General features: G+C 34.4%; 2 protein-coding genes and 1 long non-coding RNA gene across 3 annotated transcripts in view; 1 reads left to right on the top strand and 2 right to left on the bottom strand.

The window, feature by feature from the left end:
• Positions 1-9745, top strand: part of LOC124185319 (la-related protein 1B) — a 41698-nt gene extending 31953 nt beyond the window's left edge. Inside the window, exons 16-19 of the mRNA XM_046575965.1 lie at positions 8426-8478; positions 8588-8721; positions 9073-9530; positions 9670-9745. Coding sequence (XP_046431921.1) covers positions 8426-8478; positions 8588-8721; positions 9073-9530; positions 9670-9724 — 700 coding nt within the window. The 3' untranslated portion in view covers positions 9725-9745. The remainder of the gene's footprint in view (positions 1-8425; positions 8479-8587; positions 8722-9072; positions 9531-9669) is intronic.
• Positions 40-5047, bottom strand: LOC124185337. Its single transcript, XR_006871368.1, has 3 exons — positions 4698-5047; positions 3146-3326; positions 40-756 (listed from the first exon to the last, which is right to left on the bottom strand). It is a non-coding gene; the product is annotated as an uncharacterized LOC124185337 (long non-coding RNA).
• Positions 9746-17826: 8081 nt separating the features above from the next.
• LOC124185334 (PBAN-type neuropeptides-like) lies at positions 17827-19888 on the bottom strand. The gene is made up of 3 exons (XM_046576005.1): positions 19639-19888; positions 18400-18633; positions 17827-18322 (listed from the first exon to the last, which is right to left on the bottom strand). Exons 1-3 carry the CDS (start codon positions 19712-19714, stop codon positions 18105-18107), a joined length of 528 nt encoding a protein of 175 aa, XP_046431961.1. The 5' UTR covers positions 19715-19888; the 3' UTR covers positions 17827-18104.
• Positions 19889-19965: the final 77 nt, after the last annotated feature.

The following is a 19965-nucleotide window of genomic DNA, read 5'->3' as shown; positions in this document are numbered from 1 at the left end:
CGTAATTGATAGGAAAAAAAAAGAAAATACAGAAAACATTTCAAAACAAGAAAGAATATTTAAGTAGTAACTACACACCTAGCCATTGATCAGTGGCAAAGAAACGAGGTGTGCATGATATAATATAATTACTACTACTAAAGTATAGAATTAATTTAAACATATATGTTATATACTATATCTAAAATATAGAGCAAGAAGAAAAAAAAAAAAACAAAAAACAAAAAAATACAAATGAATTAGAACGGTTAGGTTTTCGCGCGTATACAACGGGTCTATTTTCTGTTATTGAAAGGTGTGATCCCTCTGCCCACAGGCTGTAATATATTATTGCTAAAAGAAAGGGAAGAAAAAAAAACATAACATCAAGCAAATAGCATGTTTTTTTTTTTTGTGTTTTGTTTTGTTTTATTCCTATGTTAGGGTATAGAGACAATAATGATATAATATCGTATACAATTATTAAACCATTTTTTTGCATATTCGAATATTAATTATCACTATATCTGACCATGATGTAAGGCGAGGTACTTGGAAGCGTTGCAACATACTCTTAATGTTACCCAAGTATTGTTTGCATTCGGCACTTGTAAAGAATTGGCACAAAAACTACTCAAATCATTTTTCGGGTGGGAAATCTTTTAGCAATTTGCTAAAAATCCTTCAATTTATTCTACATTGCTTAATTTGTAGCAATTTTTTTTCTCGTCACATATCCAAGGATCTCAGATCACACATTTACATCCCTCGTTATAACTGAAAAATTGAAATTACAGTTTAGTTGTTTGTCTAGTTTTTTTCAAATTGTGTTTTTTTTATATATAAACTCATTATACGTCGACTTCTGAAAGATTTCAATTATTGTATTGACAGCCTTGTCACGCACTCGGTAACTCGATCCATAATCTGATTTTTTTAAACTCTATATCGTGAGTAATCCATGTATTTATTATTGCAGAAAAGTAACTTATTGTGCTATTTATTATGCATGAGAACGCACAAAAAATTGACTTCCATGTTTTTCTAATTCTTCTTACTACTTTTAAATTAAGTCATTTTAAAGACGTTTCATGCTAATTCTTGTATTGAACACGAGGGTAACATCGCGGCCAAGACCGTTTTAACAATAGTTCATAAGAGAAAAAATAATTTAGACAGTTCCTATGATAGTCTGTCAAATCAATAGGCATCAAATATGAAGTTTCCAAGATATTTAACAAACAGTAATGAAAAATCGAATCAGGCAAACGAATGAATAATATTCGTTTTAAATGAGATAGCGTTTTTGGTTCAAATTTATATTTTAATACATTAGTCACTGTTTTAGTCACGTCACACTCGGTTCAGTGTAATCTATCTATAAGTCTATAACTTGAGTTGGCTTCGAACATCCTATTCTTTTTATGGAAATCCACGTCTTACTAAAAATTGGGTTTGTTAAGAACGGGTTATAGTCACGAAAGATATTGGTGATTGAAAATTGAAAACGTATTTGTAAGCTGACTGGAATGGGTAGGATGAAAAAGGTAATTTGTCTGCGAATAACGCGCGCATCCAGAGATCACGATATTACAGTGGTGCGAAATGGAATGATTGATAAAATTTCAAAGTAAAGCGTGACGGAGAAAGCTAGAGTATAATATTGTGCTGGCAACGAATCGGACAGCCATAAGCATTGTCACGTTTGAAAAGAGTTGATAGCGCTTGAACGACTTTGCTCAGTCTTGTAAATAGAAACTAACTGCTTTGTTGGCAGCTTAGGATTAACTAGTTTTAAGCGAGTGACTACCGCATAATATCATATTATATACCCTATTGATAATATTAATGCTGTTAATTATAGACTCATAGATTCATAACTATTTGATAAGAATATATTATATGATGAAAATGCAAAATTATTAAAGTACGTCGTGGCACGTTTAGGGTAACGCAGTGTGCAAGATCCAATCTTGTTATCACTCTGGAAATTTGCAATAATTGACACCCTTCACTTCCGACTTGTTATTCCGATCGACGTGATCGAGGACAAAAACGCTTTGACGTTGAAACAGGGTATTCCTTAAATGTAATAGATATTAGTTACCGTCTGTTTTTATGAAAAAACGGGAGGAAAAAAAGAAGAACATAACTTGCTGCCAGTATTCGATAAACCTTATTTTTTCACAACGTTTACAGGGTGGCCACCCGTCTGGAAAACCGGGAAATGTCAGGGAATTTTGTACGTCAGGGAAAAGTCAGGGAAATGTCAGGGAATATTTTGGTTGGTCAGGGACTTTTTATAGAACTCACGGATTTCAAAAGCCTTGTCCATAAAATTGAGATACTATCACCGCATCGTGCTGTATTAAATATCAATTTAAAAATTTGTATAAATGGTGGTGTATTCTTAACACTTAAAAGAAAAATGTCCCGTTGGAAAAAAAATTTTAAGTTTATTTTTCAAAAAGTTACACATTCGTTAATTAGTCATAATTCTTCGAACCTCGATTTTCATTGCAAACAGCATAAATGTTCAAATAATAGCTCTAAAAATATTTCGCTTCTTGGAGCCCCTTCTTAAATATATACTTAACAAGACCAAGCAAATGGAAATTTTCATTTTTTCTCAACTTTCAAAAATCGCAATGAACGGAATGAACAACTTTTAAAAACTTTTATAACTTTAATATATTTGGCCATACTTTACCTAGGTTACTATAGTTGTTAGTGATTTCTGCACAAATTGTGCATCAAAATGTTAGGGAAAAACAGTGATTTAAGTCAGGGAAAACCGGGAAATGTCAGGGAATTCCGTGAGCGGAATTGAGTGGCCACCCTGGTTTAGCTATACTTGCGAGGGGAGTTATGTGTAGAAACTAAAGATTGTTAATTATTGTAAAATCAGACGTGATACAGTATATTATGTATCCTACATAGAGCGTGCTTCGAAGCGTTTAAAATTTTTTTGCTTGTATAAATATACATAACTATTAATTGTAATCTACTCACACTGCTATAATCTTTAATATTAAAATTAGGGCTTATTATAACGGGTGGGGTTATAATGTTAGTAAGAACACAACAAAAAAAAAAAAAAAAATGAACAAATAAAAATGAAAAAATGAAAAAAACGCAAATAAAGAAAAACGTTGAAAAAAATTACCTTGCACTCGTTGAAACTGTGAAAAGGAATGAAGAAAATCAACTGTTACCAGGGATTATGATTTATCGACCATCCTGCTTTGAAGAAAAGTAACGTACGGAGATTATCTTTTTTTATTGAGCCAACATCCTTTCAGGGGGCACGCATGTGATCCCGTCTTTCGCTTACACGATGCTTAAAACTGCCAATGTAAAGCGAAATATTGAGGAACACGGTATGTTTGAAATCAACGATCGTTGCCTATCTATACAAAATATTATTACGATAAATAGGAATTCTCGACCTCGTATATAATCTATTATAGAATCTTGGTGATCGGTCAATTAAGTAAACGTATTTTTAGTTAACGTTTCGACCCGGATATGGGCCCTCCTCAGAACGATTTCAGGGTGGCCACCCGTCTGGAAAACCGGGAAAACCGGGAAATGTCAGGGAATTTTGTATGTCAGGGAAATGTCAGGGAATTTTTTGGTTGGTCAGGGACTTTTTATAGAACTCACGGATTTCAAAAGCTTTGTCCATAAAATTGAGATGCTATTACCGCATCGTCGCAATTTTTCTTCTCTTCTTATCAACGATTATAAGCTTAGTTGTTGATTGTCACATGAATTCAGTAGTACGAGCAGACATCGGTTTGATTTATCTATGACCGTCGCTGCGTGCGGAGACGCAAGTTCACCGACGCCTAATAGTCTAGAAAAATCGAAGCCTCAGGTTTTTGGCAGTAACTCAAAAAGTAAAAGCGCTAGCCAAAATTTTAAAAAGATTCTTAAAGAGGAGGAAATTTCCAATAAAAAAGTACAAGCACCCGGAATTCTAACTTCAGTATTAGTAATTTTAATTTAACGCTGAACGTAGGGCTCTGCGCAACTGTGACGGCACAGACGCGCCGCGTCTAGACAGTACACCGCATAAAATAATTGTTTTGCTGTATTAAATATCAATTTAAAAATTTGGATAAATTGTGGTGTATTCTTAACGCTTAAAAGAAAAATTTCCCGTTGGAAAAAAATTTTTAAGTTTATTTTTCATAATTCTTCGAACCGCGATTTTCATTGCAAACAGCATAAATGTTCAAATAATAGCTCTAAAAATATTTCGCTTCTTGGAGCCCCTTCTTAAATATATACTTAACAAGACCAAGCAAATGGAAATTTTCATTTTTTCTCAACTTTCAAAAATCGCAATGAACGGAATGAACAACTTTTAAAAACTTTTATAACTTTAATATATTTGGCCATACTTTACCTAGGTTACTATAGTTGTTAGTGATTTCTGCACAAATTGTGCATCAAAATGTTAGGGAAAAACAGTGATTTAAGTCAGGGAAAACCGGGAAATGTCAGGGAATTCCGTGAACGGAATTGAGTGGCCACCCTAGATTTATTTATCTAACTGTCAAGAACAACAAAAAATTTTTTTAAAAATAATACTAGAAGTACAATCGGACATAAAATATTGTAGATGTAATACTCTTAGGGCTATTATATATTATTGGTTAGTGAGAACAATTTGATTAATTGAAAAAAGAAAGGCTCAGAGTGTTGCTTACCTTTTTTTTATAAAAGTAAGCGGACCAAGATGCAGTCGAATTCACAATTTACAATTTGTGGAGACAATGTTCTTTGGGTGACGGTAGTCATTGTCACTCTTCTAGTTATTTTACATGTAGGAGTCAAGTGTTGGAAGTCATTAATTAAAAAGATTAAAGAACTATGTTTCTTCACAGTCTATATGTCATTGTATTAAAAGGTTTTAAAGAAGGTCTTTTTAGCAGTAAAATTAGTTTGCAAAGTGTCCAAGAAGTGGAGCTAGGCTCTTTATGACTATGTTCCCCATGTCTAACAAAAATTATTATTGGTTGAACCGATTGGGTCAACGGGTGAATAGCGACTGACGGGAGAAACAAATATGATCCAGAGTGAAGGTGAACCTAATATAAACAATTATACAGAAAAACAGAAGAATATTTTGTGAAAAAAAAGTTATGTAGAAAAACTGTGCTATGGAGACAAAAATTTTTCATGTATCTAGTTAAGGTTAAACAATATTTGTTGTGTGGGCGGAGATTAGAGGTTTGTAAATATTACTTAAATGTTCAACATCTTGTCTAAGATTAACCGAATTGGTGTGACCTACAATGTTGCAATGTTTTTTTTCCCAAAGTACCCCAGAAACAATAACAATAATTCAGTCACTGACAAAAAAATTCGTGATACCATGATTTTAAAAAAAACAACCCTAATATTATGTTTTTAAAAGCGGATAAAGGCAATGCGTGTGTAGCTATGCATAGAGACTCTTACAATAACAAAATGAGGCAACAGCTTTCGTACACTAATACCTACAGAATTGCTAAATATGACCTGTGCAACTCCCTACAAACTAGGGTGAATAAACTCACGTTTAATTGGTTTAACTCCAAATTAATAAACAAAAACTTACACAGAAGCATTTCTACCTACAATAGTGTCCCCCCACGTGCATATGGGCTACCTAAAATTCACAAAGAGGAAGTCCCATTAAGAATTATCGTCTCATTTGTCAATAGCCCGACTTATGCCTTATCCAAGATAATTAATTCATGGCTCACTACTAATATCACACCTCCCACCTCTAGAGTTAAAGATAGCTTTTCCTTAGTTGACACAATAAAAACATTGATTATTCCAGACAACTATACTTTAATATCGCTAGATGTAATATCTCTTTTTACCAACGTTCCGACAGATCTTGCATTGCGCGCAGTAAACAATCGTTGGGCTTCTCTTGAAAATAAGATCCCAATTCCTCTTATTGAACTAGATAAAGCTTTAAAAATATGTTTTGATTCTGCAATATTCAAATTTAACAATGATACGTATGCACAACAATTCGGGTTGCCCATGGGATCTCCTCTCTCTCCAATCTTGTCAGACCTTGTCTGGAAGACTTGGAAAGTTCTTGCATTACCAATCTTGATTTTGATTTACCGTTCTATTTTCGGTATGTCGATGATATTCTTACTGCTGTTCCTAAAGAAAAAATAGATTACACTCTTAATATTTTTAACCGATTACAATTACTATTGAAGTAGAATAAAATAACGCCATCAATTTCTTAGATGTATTGTTGATACACAACAACAATAATATCAAAACAGATTGGTTCCACAAAAAAACCTGGTCTCAAAGGTATTTGAATTTTAATTCTCACCACCCAATGTCCTACAAAATAGGCACCATCATTAACCTAGTTGACCGAGCCATCAAACTTTCAAGTACAGAATTCCACGTAAAAAATCTGTCACTCATATACAATATACTAAGATGGAATGATTATCCTCATGGCCTATTACATAAACATATAAATAAGAGACGCACCTACATCAACAACTTACCTGACAATAATGTTGACTCTGCTCCCGCAGATGATAACAATAGACCTGCTAATACATATATTCCCATCCCATATGTATCTGGTCTCTTTGAGTCATTGAACCGTCTATTTACCAAACATAATGTCAAGTTTGTTGGAAAAAATTCAAACGATTTACAATTAGTCTTTGACACGGGAAAAGATAAGATCCCCATCGGCAAACGATCCAATGTTGTGTATAAAATACCTTGCAATGATTGCAACCAAGTTTATATCGGACAAACCGGCCGCCACCTTAACACCAGAATCAAAGAACATCAACGCAATGTACATGAGATTGAAGAACGTCACACCGCTTTAACAAAAAATAGTATCAATAAACAACATACTTTTAACTACGACAATACAAACATCCTTTGTGAAGAACCCAATTATTATAAAAGACTATTACTAGAAATGTGCAACATTGTAGGTCACACCAATTCGGTTAATCTTAGACAAGATGTTGAACATTTAAGTAATATTTACAAACCTCTAATCTCCGCCCACGCAACAAATATTGTTTAACCTTAACTAGATACATAAAAAAATTTTGTCTCCATAGCACAGTTTTTCTACATAATTTTTTTTTCACAAAATATTTTTCTGTTTTTCTGTATAATTGTTTATATTAGGTTCACCTTCACTCTGGATCATATTTGTTTCTCCCGTCAGTCGCTATTCACCCGTTGACCCAATCGGTTCAACCAATAATAATTTTTGTTAGACATGGGGAACATAGTCATAAAGAGCCTAGCTCCACTTCTTGGACACTTTGCAAACTAATTTTACTGCTAAAAAGACCTTCTTTAAAACCTTTTAATACAATGACATATAGACTGTGAAGAAACATAGTTCTTTAATCTTTTTAATTAATGACTTCCAACACTTGACTCCTACATGTAAAATAACTAGAAGAGTGACAACGACTACCGTCACCCAAAGAACATTGTCTCCACAAATTGTAAATTGTGAATTCGACTGCACCTTGGTCCGCTTACTTTTATAAAAAAAAGGTAAGCAACACTCTAAGCCTTTCTTTTTTCAATTAATCAAATTGTTCTCACTAACCAATAATATATAATAGCCCTAAGAGTATTACATCTACAATATTTAATATCCGATCGTACGTCTAGTATTATGATTTAAAAAAAAAATTTTTGTTGTTCTTGACAGTTAAATAAATAAATCGTTCTGAGGAGGGTCCATATCCGGGTCGAAACGTTAACTAAAAATACGTTTACTTAATTGACCGATCACCAAGATTCTATAATAGATTATATACGAGGTCGAGAATTCCTATTCATCATATTATTACCTTGCTGGGGTTTGCTTCACTCTTAAAAAAAAAGAACCCTTTCCAATGTGCTTACAGAGCAATAAGCTTCAATTTCGGTAGACTCGGTGATTTTATATGATACGTGGCCAAAAGTAAAGTTGGATGCTTGCGAGTTTTATTCTATTCGTGAAATTCTATTTGTAGCTATGGGAATTGTTATCGTTACACGATACCTTGCACCGTGAATTGCTGGCGTTACTTACCCCTGTGATTTACAAATATACATAACCGAATGGTAAAACCGATAGTGACATGCAAAATATATATTTTTAGAAACACGATGAAAACAATCTCTCTTACTGCATAACGGCAGTTAGATAATAACAAATATTTTAGTATCTATTATTTCTCCAACTGACAACTACTTCTAGTAGTTAACGATTTATGTCTTCGTCATTCTCAATTCCGATCGGCTCTTATCGAAGAACTACCGCAATTTTCACTTCAAATTTCGACTTACGAATTTCAAATTTTGATCACCGTATTATCATTATAAGTCAATACATGACCCGATTTTTTTTAAATAATCAAATATATTTGTTCAGGCCTCAACTTTACAAAGATTTTCAAACCGAGACGATACGAGATTACGAAATTGGTGAGTCCGTATTTGAGGACGAATTTGATAAATGATTATAGTATAGATCTTATATATTTACGTATCCGATTTTTATTTGTTAATTTATTATTCATTTTTCATTTTTTAGGCCAATTATATGGATTAGAAAAGTTTTGGGCATTCATGAAATATTATAAGCATGCTGAAAAACTCTACGTTGAATCCAAACTACAGGAGTATGTTTCAAAGTTCAAAAGTATTGAGGATTTCAGAGTAGTTGAGGTGAGTCAAATTTTTATTGATCCGCCTGTATAATATATTCTTGATGAAATCTAGCATTGGGGGATACCCCAATGTTGTTGAAGTATGTATTCGAACCTCTTTCACGTTTGATATTGCGGTTGACACGTTTGTTTTGATTTTCATCGCTTCCAATCTACTGTATAATGATATGTATGTCTTTGTAGGTTTTCAGTTTATTTGCCACAGTTTCGGTGCTTAATTTATTCAAAATCAACATGTATTTCAAGACATCAAAAACGTTCAGATTTCTATTGGCACCCGATAGAAACATGCGTTCAACAATCTTGGTTGGTATAAAAGAGTAACTTGAAACTGTCTGATAATTTACAGCCGCAAATAAACGAGATGCTCCAAGGATTTAGTGGGAATCTACGAAGCCAAGCTATGAAAAGGAGAAACAGAAGCGTGTCTGAAAGCGCTGGTGGCGGAGAAGCATCCCCTACTAGTCGAGTACGACGTTTATCCGGTGGTTCGAGTACTGTGACACTTTCTACCAATTCTAGTAATACTAACAATCACAAACGGTCAGATTCCGTAAATCTGTCGCAGTATCGAAATAGGGCAGAATCTTTTGGTTCGGGTAGATTGGGTCGTACCAAAAGACGAAACGATTCTGCATCTAACAGTCAACGTGATCTCACCAAGCAGCAACAACCCAGGAGTCGACACAATTCTGGCTCTTTTACTAGACCCCAAGAAGTAGCTAAAGTTCAGTCAAGATTATCCGTTAAATCTGAGCAACCTAAGCCCAGTGTTTCTAAACCTGAGACAGCATCAGTCAGTCAAAAATAAATAAATTATCAAGGGGCCGGAGAACGGCAGAAGGAGAAAATTAGATACTAGGGACTGAGGAACTTTTATTCTCCAAACAATTACATAGTAATTTTATTGTCTTTTGTTTGCAGAATAAAACGTAGTCAGTCAAAAATTAATAAATTATCAAGGGGCCGGAGAACGGCAGAAGGAGAAAATTAGATACTAGGGCCTGAGAAACTTTTATTGTCCAAACAATTACATAGTAATTTTATTGTTTTTTGTTTGCGGGATAAAACGTTTTACAACAAAACCCATATTATACCAGTTTGAATCGGAATTACAATTGGCAAAAATTGATGGTGACCCAATAAACATTGCTGGTAAATAAATCGTAAGAAATTCGTCGAAAAATAACGTTGTATATAGTTGAATAATCGTTCAGCACATACGTTTTTTCTCGTGAAAAATGTCCGCCCTGATATAGGTTTTTTCGACTGCGCTCATCAACGTTTTCTGTTAGTGATTATGATCCGGATATTCCACGGTTGAAGTAAACGTCGAAATTACGGTTTTCGGAAACGTAATGAAACAAGTATGAAAGAACGCAATTTAAATGTTAACGTAGACGTTTAATATATACCTGTTACAGCCACCATTTTTCGTGGTTCAAACACGTTTAATAAGCGTGTTCATTGGAAAATTTTTTTTATAATAATACACGTACTTAATGTGTGTTGATTTAACGTAAAAACGATATCCGTAAACAATTATTATACGTTTAATTGAATACACTTAATCGAATATCACGCGGTTCCGATAAACGTGTAACAACCAACTTGAGAATATGTTTTCGGTATAATTTTTCATGTACATACTATATTAATACACAAGCTGTTAAAAGCTTCTTGTATGGTCAATATGGACTTATCTCAGGGGTTAGATGATACAGCAACGCTCACATTCTTAGCTATTTCAGTAATGGTAACTTGCACCAATTAAATGATATTAATTATTTTACATCCACACCTATGTATTCTTATGAGAAATACAGGACAACTAAATGAGATAAAGCACACACCTTTGCGAAACATGATGTATATTTATTATGAGGTACTTTCATCCAAGGCAACAATGACAATAGTTACATTGCACACGTATCGAAATATCCGCTTTAACAATGTATCCGAAACATAACAGTAGTTTTTTATATACCAGTTTGTCTGTATCGTTGATGCGGACATTTTATTATGCCAACGATGTAACTGTGTGAATGTTGACTGGGATGTATAAATAAACATACAGTCTTTTACATATACGCATACCTCAATTGTACAGATGTGCTCACAAGAGTATAGAAGTATAGCAAATAGTAAAATTAAGTAAACATGAACAAACAAAAACTTATATCCGATACAAGAGGTTTGATAACAAATAAAACATGAAACAAAATAATCATACAATGATTATACCCTAACGAGGAAAATTGTTAACTTTCATCTCGGGACTAGGTAAAAAATCACAATCCTGACAAAGTAAAATAATAAAAAGTATTGGCACATTATTTCAAAAAAAGAACACAGACGCTATAGAAAGCGTTGTCTAGGTACGCAGTACGCACAAGTTTTAATTATTATTCGACCGCAGCTGGAGCATTCACTTCCTCGATATCACTGCTAATCCGTCAAATACCTGAAAATACATAGTATTTAACACCTGTATTCTAGGTAGAATAATCTTTATGTGCCATTTCAACGTTCTCTCAACGTGTCTTGACAGGTCTATTATATATCATTTCAACCACTGTGTGTTTATTGGGAAAAGATGCAGCCACTAAATGATCGTTCATTCGTACATGATACGTATGTGTTAGCGATCTATTTCACTGGATAACCTTATAAAAGAAAAACGATGCCTGCACAAGTAAGAATGAAGCTAACAATAAATATCTGCGGCTTCTATTTGCAATCAGTATATATTCCATACCATAGACATGCTTCTTATAGCATTATCTACAAGCAATTCTATTGTGCCTACATCCTTTCGGCGACGTTCAAAAGCAAGTACGACGCAATCACAAAGTATTTGTTTCTTCTTTTTATTGTCAGGTTATTTACGCCTGTATTGTCATTTTCGTCTGTATTGAATCATCGTGATAAATTTTTACAAATAGAAAATACATTTGTACTTACCAGCTTATGAAGGCTCACATAAACACGGACGTGCACTGACCTCGGAAGTTGGTCAAATTAGACTGATTCACTGATCGCGTGAGCTGAGAGCCATCGCGAACGGTGGTGGGGGGGGGGCATTCTGGCGCGTCGTCCTCGGCTCTCAGCGTGCAGGAACCGTACGAGTTACAACACGCTGACCTAGCGAGCCAATCAGAGGCAGAAGAAGAGGCGCGAGTATTTCACGCTAGGACATTCTCGATTCTTCGCGACCGCTTGTCGTTTGATACATGCGCTCATTATACGTATATGTAACATCCATGGTACACGAGCTTCATCTACGGCCACTCGCTTTCCTAGCATGGGTTATTCCAATATATACATTATGGTATAGGAAAACGTATGTTTTACAATTAATAAAGACGCCGCGAAGGGATGCACTTATATGCTCAACTACGTAATTTCTTGGTGACCTTTGTAAAAAAATCTGTTCATCGATTTTTCAACTTTTTTTCCTATGTTGGGGAATTAACAATAACACAAGGAAAAGAATTTGAAAAAATGGAGGTAACATATTGTTCTACTTTACAATATTACGTAGAATAAAATTATCACTTCTAGTGTTATGTCACCTAAATTTTTTCATATTTTTGATGATACTTACTAGTTTATCGAATGAAAAAAAAGATTGGAAATCGAATGACCAGTTGTTTACAAAATTTAAGGTAATCAGAAAAACGTGCTGAGGAGGATAACAAAACGTTGAATTTTAGTCACTGCTAACATGAGAAAAACTTGAAAATAATGATTATAGTTCCAAATTCAAACATCGCAATATGTAAGTAAATGATGTAAAAGTTGATTCCTGCCCTCACTATGTTGAAAAGGGTAGTATTCTTGGATATGAAGGTCAGAAAGGTACGAAACAAATCTTGTTTACGTTTCGGCCCGAGTAGGTATATAATTCTGTGTATCGATATGACAAGTCTATGTACGACGTAATTTTCACGTATTACATGTGATCAGTAGATCAAAAGTGTATTGACTTACTTATTAAACAATTAATGAGAACATATTGGCAAGGTATGGTAACTATACGAAACGTTAAACTTGTGTTACTGGTGAAGGAATAAAATATGTATATTAGCTGTTCATGAGACTAGAAATATAATGGATTTTACCACACGTTTATACTACGGATCTCGCTTACCACAATAAAACGTTGATGATGGAACGCAGAAATTTTGTATTTTAATACCTACAAATATACCGATTTTTAACGAATTTAAATTGACAATTGAGCTAGTAAACAAAACGTTGATTATTAGTCTAGAAACCGTTGTTTAAATGTTGTAGAAAAGCAGTGAATGAAACGTTAAACTTGTGTTACCGGTGAAGGAATAAAACATGTATATTAACTGTTCATAAGACTAGAAATATAAACGGTTTTACCACACGTTTATACTACAAATCTCGCTTACCACAACAAAACGTTGACGATGAAACGTAGAAAATTTGTATTTTAATATCTATAAATATACCGGTTTTTAACGAATTTAAATTAGCAATTGAACTAGTAAACAAAACGTTGATTATTAGTCTAGAAACCGTTGTTTAAATGTACGTGTAATGAAAATCGTATAATATTTGTGGAGAGACAACGATTAATATTTTACTGAAAAATTACCGTATATCGAACACGGTAATATTTTCTACCTATACCATAATTATACGACCTTAACGTTTCTTCAACCACATTTTAACCGGCTCATGTTTACTGGGTGATTATTGTATAACTCGTTTACGTACGTAGTAGGGAGTATTCTGAGGTACTTTATCTGATAAAGTTTATCTCGATTTGAAAATCGTTGTTTAGGTAGGTATGACTTATACTACATAACATACCCTATTATTTTTATTTATCATTTTGTTGAAAAGGTAAAAAATGGTTTTTAATTTTTATCAATAACGTGAGATAAACAGTCCATTGATATTTATACATTTTATGTTTTGATCCGGATATTCTGCCTTTAAACTTTTTAATACAATTATTAACAATTTTGGGCAACAATAATAATGTTATTACGAAAAATAATAGATATTTAAGGGGGAAATACAAAAGAAAAATAAAAAAACTCAAAGTATAGTGCTATGAATAATTATAGATCTAATTCAATAGACGTTTTACGTAAATCAATTCTACAGACGAATGAATGGGTAAATATAATTGAAACTAAAAATAATGTATAAATGCATCACGCGCACTGATGTTAAAGGAGCGGAACGAGAATATTATTATTTTTCGGGCTTCCGATATTGCCTGCAACCGTATTTGCTGGCAAAAATAACTTTATTTTTTGTTACTGACGCTGTCTAGTGCCACGTGTTCGGCGTGTGCTGTATAATAGAGAACTTTGCACATACTTAAGTATTTAATACATCTGCACTATAACATATTGCAATCTTTGAAATCCATGCTTAATTATCGTTTTGCAACGATTTGAGTCGATGATAATTGTAACTTAGTCAATCCTGTCTTGTTTTTAGAATCCCGTACGAGAAAGCTACGATCGTACTGTTGGAACAAAAACAGTTACTTTATACAAACTTTGTCTCTTAACCCAGCTGTGTTCCATATAATATATTACTCCATAAATCAGTATGATCCGGTGTAAATTTCATAATATTATGGTAGGCACATCCGAAAGAATTTTAACATTGAATTGTGTAAAATAGAAATGCAGGAATTAGGAAAAAACCACCACGAGACAACAAATTAAGTTAAATCTGAGTCGTCTAAGTCGTCTCAAATTGTTAGTTTATGATTACCCACTCGTATAAAAATTATTTACATTCCCGAGATCAAGGAAAAAATTTTTTTTAAATTTGCGTAATGATGACTGTTGGTTTTGAAAAATTTCCTCCACCACCGTGGTAAATCGTAATTGATAGGAAAAAAAAAAGAAAATACAGAAAACATTTCAAAACAAGAAAGAATATTTAAGTAGTAACTACACACCTAGCCATTGATCAGTGGCAAAGAAACGAGGTGTGCATGATATAATATAATTACTACTACTAAAGTATAGAATTAATTTAAACATATATGTTATATACTATATCTAAAATATAGAGCAAGAAGAAAAAAAAAAAAACAAAAAAAAAAAAAATACAAATGAATTAGAACGGTTAGGTTTTCGCGCGTATACAACGGGTCTATTTTCTGTTATTGAAAGGTGTGATCCCTCTGCCCACAGGCTGTAATATATTATTGCTAAAAGAAAGGGAAGAAAAAAAAACATAACATCAAGCAAATAGCTTTTTTTTTTTTTTTTTTTTTTTTTTGTGGCGTTGCAACATACTCTTAATGTTACCCAAATATTGTTTGCATTCGGCACTTGTAAAGAATTGGCACAAAAACTATTCAAATCATTTTTCGGGTGGGAAATCTTTTAGCAATTTGCTAAAAATCCTTCAATTTATTCTACATTGCTTAATTTGTAGCAATTTTTTTTCTCGTCACATATCCAAGGATCTCAGATCACACATTTACATCCCTCGTTACAACTGAAAAATTGAAATTACAGTTTAGTTGTTTGTCTAGTTTTTTTCAAATTGTGTTTTTTTTTTATATATAAACTCATTATACGTCGACTTCTGAAAGATTTCAATTATTGTATCGACAGCCTTGTCACGCACTCGGTAACTCGATCCGTAATCTGATTTTTTTAAACTCTATATCGTGAGTAATCCATGTATTTATTATTGCAGAAAAGTAACTTATTGTGCTATTTATTTAAATATACATAACTATTAATTATAATCTACTCACACTGCTATAATCTTTAATATTAAAATTAGGGCTTATTATAACGGGTGGGGTTATAATGTTAGTAAGAACAAAAAAAAAAAAAAAAAAATGAATAAATAAAAATGAAAAAATGAAAAAAACACATATAAAGAAAAATGTTGAAAAAAATACGGGTTACAATACATATTATTACAGAAATGAAACACTTTTGATTCATACAAGGAAATATCAATTTGTGAATTTGTTTTAAACTTCAGTGCCTATGCTCATTCTATTCAGATCGATTATTACTATTACGCGAAGTACAGTATAATGGATGGATAAAAGAATTTTCGGGGCCTATCAAGCAGTTTGAAATTGTACGATAGACATGTAAGCGATGATTTGTGTTAAATTTAACCTTCGTTTAATTATACGTGTAATTATAATAAATTTGAACTACCACTTGTATAAATATAGCGTATTAAAACGGGATATAAACGACAGGAAAAGAAATTTTACCCATATAAATATACAGACAAATATATTTATCGACGAGTAAAGCGAAGCTGCGTTTGGATTTAACTTGATAAATAACTGAATAATCGATGATATGTACGATATACATTTTATGTAGATACAGACCAAAAATGTATAATCCCATATCATTTATCATATAGTAAACAATAGATCATTATACTGATTTGTGAAACGTATTAACATAGCTTATTCTGAGTGACTGTTACAACGTTGCACTTAATTGGATGCGATTAACGATACTATACAATGTAAATATTATTATGTAAGTAGCAAACGTATACATTCATGTGTATATATATGCATGTGCATTAGACCTGTTCTTAATAAGGGTAAAATCGAATTTTAATGGTCTCACCCCCCAAATTGGTTCGAAATAATGCAAAAAAATGTCGGATTTTTAAAAAAATTTCGAAAAAAACAAGAAAGAACAGGAACTAAGGAAAAAAAAAGCCGAAAAAATTTGCATTTTAGAGAAAATTCTCGTAGTGTATACTTAAGTGATAAATAGCAAGGTATTATATGATGGGTAAATCACACGCCTATTAATGCATCTGGTTCTGTTCTCTCGATACGTTTTGAGCTTATACATACATAGCATTTGTTAATATAAAATTAATGGTAATAATAATAATAATAATAATAATGATACAATAAAAACCAAAACACCGAGACTAAAGTGAGGAGATATCTCATTTTTTCATGGTTATATCAAAGCGATATTAACGGACGATAATACTGTGGAACCATGGGACGTGTACCAGAAAATTATAATTCCGTAATATACGTCATGGAGATATGGTGTACGATGCAGGTTAACGCAGATAATAACATTGCGAGACCGAGTTTTAAACGAAAAAACTATTATCTTCCTGAGCCCACGGTTTAAAATAAGATCGAGCTTAAAATAATAAATACACCGTATAAGACATCTGGCGTATAATATGGTGTACACCCCCGATCCCGCAGGTATGACTATAATATACGTATGTACAATGTGTACGAAGTCGTTGGAAGCTTTATGGTCGCTTCAACTTCCGCTATGTAGCGTTCCCTCGAAGCTCAAACTTCTCTCAAAATTAGGACCACAGTGTATTCCGAGAAAGCTTGGGGATTATTTGCTCCGGTCTCAAGATATTGCCCGAAATTTCTGTTCCACGCTAATTCGTTGTTCCTGTTTAATAATACGATAAATAAAAAAAGAGGAGAGGCGGTAGATAACTGAAAAAACAAAAAAATGCCAAATAAATCGGTTCATCTTCCAACTATTCCAGGTTCCAAACATCGGCGAGAAATATGCAATAAACGGCGAAATTTAACGCAAAGCAAATTCGTGGGTAGTCGCTGTAAATTCACGAAGCAGGGGGAGAAACGCGTCGTAACAACTCAAGGCTCGAATAAATAAATATTGAGCTGTAAAGTATAAAGTTAAGACTTGAAATAGTAGCGAGCGCGGGGCGTGTGGCTGCCTCCTGGTATCTGTTCGTGTTGGTGATTCGTGTTTTACGGTTATGACTCGCGCCCAAAACACATGGCCACATGGCCCACTACTGCACCATGCAGTTCCGGTCCATGGATCATTTCCTACAGTTTTTTTTTTTTTTTCTCTCCATTTTTTTCTTATTCCCTTAATCCTTTCGTCATTTTCTCACTTTCATCCGCTATTTCACGTATAACAGTTTGACATTTTTTTCTTTTACCCGTGCTTGGAAAGATTTCATAAAGTTTTAAGGAATTATAGTAAAAAAATAAATTCTTGATAAAAGTTTATTATCCATAAGAGATGAGCTACATACATATATATTTATAAGTACATATTTACTTGGGTTACACAAGTCATGTTCTGTACGGACGTATTTATATTTCGTTTGTGAAGTGTGTAAAATGGTTGTTATTTTTTTTTTCTTCTGTCTTTTCTTTCTTTCAATTTTCTATTGCAATATCGCGTTTAATTATACATCGTAGAGGTTGTCATACAGGTACTTAATACGGCTAATATACAGTATAATCGTGTAATATACCATTTAATTATCGTAATTATATCAATCAATGTAAATTTATGTAACAACGGAAGTGGGCGAATGCAGGAATCCCTGGACGTGTCGACGGACCTAGACCTTCTGGAAAAGTGCTCGAAGCTCGCGACCGAGACGCGGCGAAGGTGCGAAAGGAAGACGGCGTCCAAGACGCGGCGCGAAAGGTGGAGAACGCTGCTCCATGTCGTCCTGATTCCCGCCCTGGTCGCCGACCAGCGAATTGAACCCGTAATTCTCGCCCAATTCCCTTCCCAATCTCGGTGTGAAGACCTGCAGAGCGTGACGTTTTCCTCCTGAGAAAATACAAAGTACAGCGGGAACTCGTATCACGCATCGCAACCGATCGGTTAAAGGGCGAGCGCAAGTTCACCTGGGATGGAAACCAAGGCCCAGGGCGCACCGTTTATCACGTCGGCTATGGCGTTCGTCTCCTCCGGATCCATCTCCAGCCTCTCGTCGGATCTTCGCCTGCGGCCGAGACGCGGCCCGAACCACATTGAGCCAGCAGCACCGTTCAGGGGACTTCGCTTTGCGCAGCTGGTTCCCGAGCACATGCTGTTCTCTTCCGGCAATCGGCCGCCATTTAATTCGGTTTCCCTGGTGTCTGGAAAATTTTTACCGAGGTAGGTACGTTACACGGCTTGCGAATTGCGGCAAATCAATATACGGAATTAGTGGCTTGGCAGTGGGGAGAATTTTTTTCGGAATTAGTAACGTCGTCGCAGAGACTGATATCCGTGGCTAAGGAGGTACTAAAATTGAAAAGAAAAAACACGCGACTCTTGGTTCATTTTAGTGATAATAGGGATAGGGATTGAAATTTTTATATCGCTGTACGGTAAAATTCATTCGGTAAAGCAGTTGCGAAGACCGCGTCTTTTATTTTGTTAAAAAAAGAAAACAAACATTTAGCATTCAAAAATTCTTGTATACAACTTTCAAGCGAGTCTACTAAATTACTTGAAATTTTCACAGTGACTTTATGATACTGAAATATTGCGGAGTGATCTTTTTCAATTACAAATCGTTACAATTTAATATTCTCCTTCTTGTGGGGAATATCTTTTGGTGTCATCGGATGGAAGTTTTGTTTCAAATCAACGTCAATTAACACGAGGTCTTATTTACTTTATACAGGTCTCAAGCTCCTCGACGATTCGCATGGTTTAAAATCACCCAAAATTCTCGAGCAGAGCATCAAATCCTTGTAAAAGATTTGAAATCCGTTACCTATGGATGTCTCATTGACAAATCAATACCTCCAACCATCTGTACGATTCACTGCTTTAGCGAGTTGCATCAATAGCCGTCCATTTGAGAAAGGAAATAACTATGCAAAGTTCAACTAAGTCCAAAAGTCACAGGTTTTCAACGAGGAGCTTAATTGCTTAATCAGGCTGAAATTGAATCGCCACACGATTTAACATCGTTAAACAAGATTGGAGTTACATTTCGTTAACAATGAGCACGACTCCGCGTCCTCAAGTACAAATCACGAAGCCGAGCCTGTAATTCTCGTAAGACTGATTTTCACTGCAAGAAATGATGCATGTGCAACATGTAATAAGGTTGCAAATGTGTGTAATAGTGTCGTCGACTTGGGACTTACCGTATTCGGCCGTGACGCAGGTGACGAGGAGAGCAATGCTCGTACAGACAGAGAAATGCTTGGTGAAGAGGATCATGCTGCTGTACACTGGATTGAACCTCTTAGTCGAGTGGTGTTCGGTAAAACGAAATCCTCAGGTTATATAGGAGGCGCAATCCCACGGGGAGGATGGCCGAGGCGCCGCTTACGGGGGCAGGAAAACCACCCCGCTGACAACACCCTTCCCCCTACATCGACAATCTCGACTCAATGGTAATTTGTCTCCATTTGATCGGGACTCCGCGTCGCCCATACGGAATTAGACGCACCGAGTTTAGAACGAACCTG

Source organism: Neodiprion fabricii, chromosome 6, assembly GCF_021155785.1.
Source record: "Neodiprion fabricii isolate iyNeoFabr1 chromosome 6, iyNeoFabr1.1, whole genome shotgun sequence".
In the NCBI taxonomy this organism is placed as follows: Eukaryota; Metazoa; Arthropoda; class Insecta; order Hymenoptera; family Diprionidae; genus Neodiprion; species Neodiprion fabricii.
Note: the sequence above shows the minus strand (reverse complement) of the source record. Positions and strands in the feature narration are given on the sequence as shown.

What these genes read in the sequence shown, in the direction of transcription:
- LOC124185334 (XM_046576005.1), bottom strand. Translation starts at nt 19,714, where the DNA reads ATGATCCTCTTCACCAAGCATTTCTCTGTCTGTACGAGCATTGCTCTC. An exon ending in CTGCGTCACGGCCGAATACG is followed by an intron (nt 18,634 to 19,638) that starts GTAAGTCCCAAG and finishes AAAATTTTCCAG; the next exon opens with ACACCAGGGAAACCGAATTA. An exon ending in GGCCTTGGTTTCCATCCCAG is followed by an intron (nt 18,323 to 18,399) that starts GTGAACTTGCGC and finishes GTATTTTCTCAG; the next exon opens with GAGGAAAACGTCACGCTCTG.